The 9556-nt window shown below is 44.2% G+C and overlaps 1 protein-coding gene and 1 long non-coding RNA gene across 4 annotated transcripts; one reads left to right on the forward strand and one right to left on the reverse strand.

The window, feature by feature from the left end:
• Positions 1-797: 797 nt before the first annotated feature.
• Positions 798-6406, reverse strand: LOC110286907 (doublesex- and mab-3-related transcription factor C1). 3 transcript variants are annotated; one of them, XM_021153558.2, is made up of 7 exons: positions 6321-6404; positions 4440-4597; positions 4095-4150; positions 3653-3789; positions 2620-2686; positions 2317-2446; positions 798-1340 (listed from the first exon to the last, which is right to left on the reverse strand). In XM_021153558.2, the coding sequence occupies exons 1-7, from the start codon at positions 6341-6343 to the stop codon at positions 1228-1230; spliced, it is 684 nt and encodes a 227-aa protein (XP_021009217.1). In that variant the 5' UTR covers positions 6344-6404; the 3' UTR covers positions 798-1227. The 3 variants fall into 3 exon arrangements, with proteins under 3 accessions (XP_021009217.1, XP_021009219.1, XP_021009218.1); XM_021153560.2 differs by having other exon boundaries at positions 798-1423; positions 6321-6402; XM_021153559.2 differs by having other exon boundaries at positions 807-1340; positions 2626-2686; positions 6321-6406.
• Positions 6407-6607: 201 nt separating this feature from the next.
• Positions 6608-7357, forward strand: LOC110287492. Its single transcript, XR_002377220.1, has 3 exons — positions 6608-6715; positions 6896-7059; positions 7199-7357. It is a non-coding gene; the product is annotated as an uncharacterized LOC110287492 (long non-coding RNA).
• Positions 7358-9556: the final 2199 nt, after the last annotated feature.

The raw sequence follows: 9556 nt of genomic DNA on the forward strand, positions 1-9556 counted from the left end.
TTTAACATATGGTGCTTGTATAACCAGATGTCTTCTTTATACTGTATATGAATATAAATTTTAAATGGATTCCAGATAAAAGTTACATACCAGTAAAGGATAAAAAACAATCATACAAGAATTGTGTGCACCATAGCTCTGTGAACTCAGAATTGCAAACATTGCCTAGTGGTAACTATGAAACCAGAAGGACTAACTCAGCTATGGGACCAACATGTGTCAAAGATACAGTTGTATAGCAGATCACAGCTCTTCCTTAAGGAATACTTTACTTTAATCATTTGTCACTGTGGAAGTATGGACTTAGAGATCATGTATCCATGAAACTACTCAAGGAAGTAGAAGTGAGATGTTTTTCAGTCTTGCTCAATATCCTGTTTTTTCATGTTGATTTTTCCACCATCAGATGGAGAATATCAGAATTCTTGTTAACAGAGCATCAGGACAAAAGGTAATAGCAGATATATATATTATCAATAATTTGCAATGAAATGAGAAGAGGCATGGAAGGAAAGGTGAGATTTCTGTGTGTCTGGTAGGGTCTCTATTTCTGTGTTGAGTTTTAATTATTAGAGGATACAGAACATCATGCAAGGATGAAGTAGCTAGCCCATTAAATACTGCATAATGCTGACTTGGGCACCAAATAAAAGGGCTGTGAAATTCTGAAAGACATTGTGATTGATGTTTGCTCTTTTGAACCTGTTGCCTGATGCTTTAATAGAATTGATTTTGAGCTAACTGGTTAACAAAATAGTCTTCCTTGATACGCCGCTTAATAAAAAAAAATACTTTTTAATGCCTTACAAAATTATTTATTTTTGGTAACACACAAATCTAGATGCAATGTGAAAATCCTCATGTTTCCACATGCATGTTTTAAGTACAGTAGTGTGCAGATATGTGTGCGAGTGAGTGCACACAAAGGAAAACACTGGCATTTGATACCACTCAGAACCCCGTTGATAGATTGTTTGATCATATTAGATTGCACAAAGCATTTTATAAGACACATAAAAAGCCCCAGCTTCCAAAGAAATTACAGATGGGGGTAAAGAACATAGGAAAGCCAAGTAATTGCCCTACATCATAAAAAGGATCTTAAAGCTTATAAAATACCTGAAGGCTTAAAAAACACATTAAGCACTTTGGACAGGAGCCATTTTGCAAGTTCAGAAACAGTAATCAAACAGGCAGTGCTCTAGTGAGGCCTCATAGTCTGGGTTCTTAAGTCAAGAGGGACATGCAATCCAGATGTCCAGAAGGCAGAGAACCAGAGCTGGTAGGCCTTGGTGGCATAGAGGGGTTGGACAGCTGCAGTCCCCTCTCTCCAGCAGTACCTGGAGACAGAAAGACAAAGTCCAGAGCCAACAAAGTCCAGAGCCAAATCACATACGTGATGCTCCGCTCAGCTCTCTCTTCACTTTATGTATGAGAGAGAGAGAGAGAGAGAGAGAGAGAGAGAGAGAGAGAGAGAGAGAGAGATTTCAGTAAGACCAGGAATACACCCATCCCATCATAATCCCTTATCTCTGTTCTTAGCTCTACCATCTCTCAGTTACAGCCAGTAATCCCTTTTGGTCAAACCTGGGGTCTCTAGATATAATCCTTATTGAGTTGAGGAATCTCCTCACCCCACAGGTTTGCTGGTCCAACCTACATTAAACTCCTTGCTAGACCTCAGTGATAATTAATCTCTCCAGCTTCATTAATTGTCTTTTTTCTTCAGGCATACCCAGAGTAGCTTCCCACTCACATGCCAGATTGATATTTTTGTCTCACCAGTGCACAGCCTCTTATCTCAGACTCCCCAACCATGTAACACTCCTCTGAACTCATGAAGCCCTTCGTGTTTGAGGGAGTCATTGAAACTCACTGGTGACATTTAACCTGATAAGACTGCCCAGGCTCAGTATCTCCATGAGGATGCCCTAAGTCAGCATCTATTTCAGACCCTTATCCCCTGCGCTTGTCCTTTTAGTCCTCCTCAGTCTACAGTGGTCTGGAATACAACCACAACCATGCATTGGGAACCATTACACATAGTTCTAATCCTTCTACTTGATATACTGCCTCCCCTGAAGTAAGGCTTTGCTATTTCAGGGACATCAGTCTACCTGTTTCTTGATGTCAGGACACTAGCCATTTGTTAGTGAACAAAGCATGTAGTAACCTGAAAATTCACCTAGTGGCTCTGAGACACCTTCTCTCCAGTCAGCCTTAGGAACTTGAGTGTTTGGTTCTGAGCTGGTTAAAACCACCAACACTGGATTCCCAACTACTGAAAGCTCTCACCTCTCAAATATCCATACATACCTGGCATGCCACAGGGCTGGTGACGTGTCTGAGATGAATTTTTCAGAGCCAGCAGAGCTTCAGCAGCCTCCAGCATCTCCTGCCACTCTAAGGTAGCAGAAACTGAAGCCTGGTTGGAGGCACTGGGGTCCTGCAGAAGAAAGGATATGGAAGAATGAAGACTAGGAAAATCTGTCCTCTCCTATGACAAGTGGCCCTCTAGCACCTAGCCTCTCCCAGGTGCTCCCCAACCTCCACTTGGTCCACTAGAGTTCCTATCCACAAAGCTCGTTGCTTCCCCTTGTTCTGAATCCCAGTCTTTACCATGACCTGTGGCTGCAGTAGCACAGGGTCAGTGGTGGCACAGGGCTGAAGAATCAGGCTTGGACACCTGGAAGAAGAGGAGGAGAGGCCAGGGGATTAAAAATTCTCATGGACATGTACTACCAGTACACAGAGTAGCAGAGATTTGCAACATAGAGATCTGGGAATCCAAATGACTGCACAGATATTTATTTATCCGTACACTTTGGGCAAACCCCTCCTATTGATAGACTCATTTTCCTTTCTTTTACATGAATCTCTAAGAAAATAATTTGTACTGGCTTTTTTCTCCAAGGGCTTCAGTGAAGATGATGATGAGTCACAATGTCTGTGTTTTAGTCTGAAAGTGACTGAAGGTATGTAAGTAGCATCCCTTTTCGGTGGTTGGATCCTACCTACATTTTACACAGTCAAGTCTAGCCATGAAAGACAACTCAGATTCACTTCCAGGAATTTTTTTCTGCTGGCCTTTAGTCGTTTCCCAGAGGCCCTGTGGCCCTCTTTATAATACTCCAACATCTCAACAGGACCTTCTTTCTCTGTCAAAAAGTAATATACATTTTCACTGCTTTTGAGGGGCTCTTATGTGGTAGACTTTGTGTTAGTCCTCTTCCCAATAATATAGATATAGATTGTGTTCACCAACACACTTGCTGGGAAACAGAGACTTTGAAAAAGTCAATTGTCCAGACCCTTATGAATAATATATATATATATATATATATNGATGTGTGTGTGTGTGTGTGTGTGTGTGCTAACTGAGCACTTAACCAACTAAGCCAGCTCTAAATTCCCCTCCCCCAAAACAAGACAAAAAAATATATATATATATATATGTGTGTGTGTGTGTGTGTGTGTGTGTGTGTGTGTGTGTGTGTGTGAAATCTGAGGATGTCCCTGCCTCTTTGGCAGAGTTGCTGCCTTCTCCTTCCCCTACTCCTTTATCTTCATCTTCTTATTGTCACCCTCCCATGGCACTAAGCACAACATTGGAATTCCCAAACACAGGACAATCCATGTTTCTTGTACTCACATGCTTGGCATGGCAGAGGTCCCATGGGGCTCCCCAGGAAGGGACACCATCAGTTGTTGCCCCACGGTCTCTGGAGTATATGGCACAGATGTTGTTTCTGGGTGCTGGTTCAGCAGCACAGGCCCTTGGGAGCTCTCCTGAGGTGGCAGAAATCAAATATGAGAATCAGGCACCCAGATGTATGTGGAAAAAATTAAAGTATGAAAATAGCTTTAGATGAAAATAAGAACTGAGTTCAGAGCTGTGGCAACCTTGAAGACCACTCAATCTTACTTTTTTTCTTTGATTTGCAAGTACTGAGGCCCAAGGAGGACTAATTTTTCCAGTGCCACAAGAGGAGGAGGTCATACAGTTGGAAAAGGGAACTCTCTCTGGGATATAGTAGAAAGGTTCTGGGTACTGGCTAATGAGGAAGCCCCCTTAGGCAATAGACTCTCCTTACCTCCTGGGCTGCTGTGTCAACCTGGGCCTGGATTTGCTGTGCAGTGTTCTTTCCAGCTGTAAAAGAAGAGTCATATTTTGTTTGCTACTTCCTCCTCCACCACCCCTTTTCTAAAATATCCTACACCCATACTGAGTTCTCAAGTCATTATTGATCTTTTCAGCTCCCTGATGCTTGGCAAATCATTTCTCCTACTAAATAGTTGGTACCTGACACTGATTTTATTTTATACACCAGAGAGTCCTTACTGAAAGTCACAATGCAAGTCAGTGATGGCACTGGTGACAGAACAACTCATGCTTCCTCCTACAAGTTCAGTTACCCCACCTAGTGAAAGACACTTACTTCGAACTCCTTCTTCTACAGCCAATTTCTTGACGTGCATGTGCGATGAATGAGCAGCAGCCATAGTCCTTTTATGTCTCTCAACCAGGCGTCTCTTTAATGGGGTAGCCTCCTCCTTCTTGGAGGTTGTCACAGGAGAAAAGTCCTTACGCGGTTCCCTAAAGTAGAGGGGATTTAACACCTAATGTTAGTTACATATAGAAGAAGCCTGATAATTTCCTTTCCCAGAGACTCTACACAGAAAAAAAAAGGCATAATTTTGACATGCCCAAGACTTGAAGAGGCAGAAATTATTGTATTCCCTTATGTGGATGGTGATACCATGGCTGTAACAGCTGTCAAAACAATCTGCTACTCAGTTTGGGCTAAGTTGAATCTCCCATATTGCACCAGTCACCATACCTTGCCTCAAAAATGTGCTCCTAGGTGTAGGGCCATACATAGGAACATGGCTGACTGACCAGGGCCACACCTTTAGAAAAAAACAGATTCTCTCTAAACCCGAAAGTTATCTATTGTTTATAACCCCTCAGTTAGATTTCGAAACACATGACCCCCTTCCCCAACCATGCTGGATTATTGACCGGCTTGACATTCTTCAGGCTATGTGCTTTGAGTTCATAAGTACAGTGGTACTGTCACAAGCAGAAGACACTGTTCTGCCCTAGTTTTTCCAGACTTTTGGGTCTCGCAAACTTCCTGCCTCTTCGCCTAGGGCTTGGTGGGGAAAGAGGAGCATAGCATTCAGGTAAACCAGTTATGGCTGAACATTCCACAGGCACTTGTGTTCTGTCCTGTGACCAGTAAGAATTCGCTTAGGTAATTGCATTCCATTAAACAAACAAACAAAAAATCCACCTCTGGATTACAGGAAATAATCCACACACCAGATAAAAGTCATCCCCTAAATGTGAGAAATGCTGTACAAGGTTACTGAATAGAAATTTTTAGTATAAAAAAACCGACTAACATTCAATTAACTGGATGCTCAAAGTGTTTTAATACAGTCTCCAGTAACAGTACAATAGACAAAGTATCTGTTGAGCATATTGGCACAATCACTGAAAGACTCCGTTAGAGAAAAGTATTAAAATCAGGCTAAGAAAAATTAAAATAAAAGGAAGTATGAAGCTCTTCAATCAAAAACATCAAAAGGTCAGGATTGTCACTCGCTGTAATCATTAACAAAAGGAAAAGTTGTTGCGCAGAGTTCGATGTCAATGTTTAGGACTCAAAATGGCTAACGCCATGTGATGGAGGACAAAGATGGAGGAGTGAACTCCAGAGAAAAAAAAACCAAAACAGTCAGTACACAACATGGTGGTAAGCGCCACACAGAGTCACTTTAGGGCAGAACATACACACCAGGGAATTCTAAGGAAGACCACAACCAACGCTGTCAAATCGCTACAAAAATTATATCAGGAAATAGCACAGGAAAAAAACAAAAAACAGATCCCCCAATGAAATTTTTATAAAGCAAATCCTCAATATGACTAATGACTGGCCAAGAGATAACACAAAATGAGTCACAGATCTAAGTTTAAACTGGTAACTTTTAAAAGCTGTGTCTGACCCTTGCAACTGTCCTGCACATTATAGAAATGTACCTGGTCCCAAAATATTTCTACCACCCACCAGAAGGTTTCACACAGGAGCAGTTATGCGCAAGACCTGCTGAGAGCAATCTCCTCAGGGAGGAAAGCTAGAAGAGGCCTCAGGGCACCATGGCTCGCATAGACTCCGGCCTTGGAGAAAGCATTTGGACTCTGCACCTCCTGAGAGCCATGAGAAACATCACAGTCCTAACTGGACAGGGAGACCACAGGCAGGCCTCAGGAGCACTTCTGTCTGTGGAAACCCCTCAGAAGGGCCACTCACCGGGAACCCGAAGACCTCTGCATTTTCGGTTCAGCCAGGGGAACTTGTGTTCAGGCTGCTGGGCTGTCCAGAGTGAGGACGAGCAGCAAAGACAGTAATAAGACAGTTCAGAGGGGCGGGAATTAGGACACAGGCCACTCAGAGAAATGTATCCACTGGTTGAGCACGCTGGACTAGGCTGAAACAGGGAGGAACCAGGNGATTGGGNCTGANAGCTATGGAGNGGGCGGGNTTTNAGCAGTGCAGGGGCCAGGCTAGACACTCCACACCCAGAAGGGTGGGCAGCTCAGCAGATCTGTGCAGAGAACTCCTGGAGTCAGCTGTCTGTCCCTGGAGCAATCACACAGGCTGTAGGAAGGATGAACTTAGTCCCCTACTTTCCGCCTTCTGGGCAGGTAAGTCTCTTACTATGTAGTCTGGAAGACCCTCGAGGGGGCCGGGGTTTGAACAGGGCAGGTGGCCCTTCTTGTCCTCAGCACCTCGACCAGCTATGCAGATGCACATCACAGTAGCCGAATGTTGTTGTGGGCAACAGCCATGTTGGGATTAAGTACGGCCTGAACTCTCTTTTTCAGAAAGTGAGAAACTTAATACATTACACCCAGGACAGTGTGACCTTTGCTCACACCATGGAGAACTCATCCAGCGACCCAAGAGAGGCCAGGGAGCCTGCTCCTTCCACAAGGTCCTGGAGGGACCGCTTTCAGAGAGCTCTGGCACGTGTGTCCAAGTTCTTCAGGTGAGCTAGCCCCTGCCTCTCTTTCCACTCACAGCAAGCCAGGCTGTCCCCCTTGCGCTCCCCCACACAGAACACGAACCCTCTTCTCAGTTCCAGCAGGCCTTCTAAGGGTCCACCTGTCTGTCTGTTTCTCCCTTAGGAGAGGACGCTGATCGACCTGAAGCTGAGACCACTGGAATCCTAGACATGGGGGCCATGCGCAGTGATCAAGATCTTCGGCTGCTCAGGCCCCTGCTCTCAAGGACTCTTGTCCAGTGATGTTGAAATAAATGCTGGCAGACTTTCAAACATTTTTTGACTTCGTTAAAATCTTTCCCATTGCATACTCACATCAACTTAAGAAGTGCTGGGATGATATTTTGGTGATGCGGGTGGGAATAGCTGGGAGGGGAGAGATAGTATCTTTCTGCCTACCCCCAAGACAACCAGGTTGCCTCCTTGAGAAAATGACGCTTCCTCAGCAGGGTGGGAATGGGGGGAGACATTTGTTGCAATGCAGTCTCCACTCAAGAGAGTTTTTTCTCAGATGGCCATCCAGTCAGGACCCTTGCACTCTAAGCAAGCATCAAAGTTGAAACCCTTGAACAGTGTTTGTGAAGGGGGTGGCGCCCACAGACAAAGAATCTATACTGACTCTAAAGGGGCTTTAGACTTCATGTTCACTAACAGTATCCAAGCACACACAGCTCCTCAAGACAAGAGAACACCCACCTCCCCACGTGTGAGCCCCAAAGACGTAACCTTGTCTCCAACTACACAAGGTTGCTCTCCATGTGATGAGGGTATCTTGACTTCCTACTGTGACCTTGGGAGTTACTGTAACATAGTTTCCTCAGGGCAAATCTACAAGGGAGGACAGAGCTCAGCTGATTTTTTACCCTAAGGTGGAAAAGCAGCCAGGCAGTTTCACTAAATTGTGAAATAGCCCTGTAAGAGAAGATAAACAGCCTATAGAACAACTCACAAGCCTTTCCCCCTTTAAGTAATATCTTCTGTATGCCACACATGAATAAAGTAAAAAACTGGTTGTCTGGGGCCAGCTGACCTTCCCCCATTCTTCCTGGGAAGCGAGGGTCCTCTCAGAGGTACTGTACAAGCAGACAGCAGGATTTCAAATCGCAAACCCTTGTTCTCAATTCCTGTAGAAGAGCCAGGGCGAAACCCAGAGGGAGAGACTAGTTGGAGATCTTATTGCTCATGCACGTCATTGCTTTCAAAAATAGCTCACAAGGTCTGTATCTCAGCTCACTGAGTAAAATGTACAGTCCCAGGGCTGGAGAGATGGCTTAGCAGTTAGTACTGACTGCTTTTCCAGAGGCCCTGATTTCAATTCCCAGCAACCACATAGTGCTCACAACCATCTGTAATGGGACCCGATACCTTTTTCTGGTGTGTCTGAAGACAGCCACAGTGTTCTCATATATTTAAAATAAATAAATTCTATTTATTTTATTTAAAAAAAAAAACACACAATGCGTCCTGGAACTAGTGTGTGGTTGAATTAACGGTGGTAGGCTCAGGGACCTTTCCCAGGTTACACAACAGAGAAAAAATGGCCCCATAGAGCAGGGGACAATGGCATTTCTGTTTCCTTATTTATTGAAACTTCAAATAAAATCCATGTAATGGCATAGCCCACACTCACAGACAGTCCACATCTCCTCAGGAACATTGTTCTGGAAATATCTTTATAGGCATATCCAGAGATACATCTTTGAGTTGATTCACAATACAGTCAGATCCACAGTGAAGATTGGCTATAACCATGTTTTTATCCCAGAGACTTGGATGCATTCTTTCTGTGGCACATTTGGTAGCCTGAGCATCATCTATCCTCACTAGTGCTTTCTCTACTGACTTGGGCTCCATGACACTTGGTTTCCTATTGTTGTGAATAGCACCATAGACCTAGAGCAAGCTGGGGAGGAAAGGGTCTATTGAATCCCACAATTTAGGATCCTATACTTAAATTGACTGGGGAAGACAGGAACTCAAGGCAGGAGCTGAAACAGAGGCTATAGAGAAAGGCTGCTTGCTGCCTAGTTCTCATGGCTTATTCTTCCTACTCTCTTACATAACCCAAGGCCACTGGCCCAGGGATTGCACTGCCCAGTGGAATGGGCCCTCAATTTTCCCTGGTTAATCAAGAAAATACAGATACCAGTCTTATGGAATGATTACCCCAAATGAGGTTTCCTCTTGCCAGATGACCTTAGCTTGTCAAAAAGGTAACGAAAGCAGGCTAAACCTCAGTTGGGAAGCTGAGCTCTGTGTCAAAACTCATCAAGTTCTAGTTGAACCTCACTCCAAGGGCTCAGGTCCACCAACTCAAAAGAGGAGAAGAAGTTTCAAATTCCATGAGATAGGTAGTCTGCCCAGTGGTTATGACTTCTTAGTTTATAAGTCTATGGATGTTGAGGTGAGTGAGCATGTGTGTGTGTGTGTGTGTGTGTGTGTGTGTGTGTGAGAGAGAGAGAGAGAGAGAGAGAGAGAGAGA

This window comes from Mus caroli, chromosome X, assembly GCF_900094665.2.
Source record: "Mus caroli chromosome X, CAROLI_EIJ_v1.1, whole genome shotgun sequence".
In the NCBI taxonomy this organism is placed as follows: Eukaryota; Metazoa; Chordata; class Mammalia; order Rodentia; family Muridae; genus Mus; species Mus caroli.

Bases quoted from the DNA above. Each gene is read 5' to 3' on its own strand.
- LOC110286907 (XM_021153558.2), bottom strand. From the start codon at position 6,343: ATGCAGAGGTCTTCGGGTTCCCG. The intron at 2,687-3,652 runs GTGAGTACAAGA...CTCTTCTTCCAG, and splicing joins ACCTCTGCCATGCCAAGCAT to GTGTCCAAGCCTGATTCTTC. The intron at 2,447-2,619 runs GTAAAGACTGGG...TTTCTTCTGCAG, and splicing joins TACTGCAGCCACAGGTCATG to GACCCCAGTGCCTCCAACCA.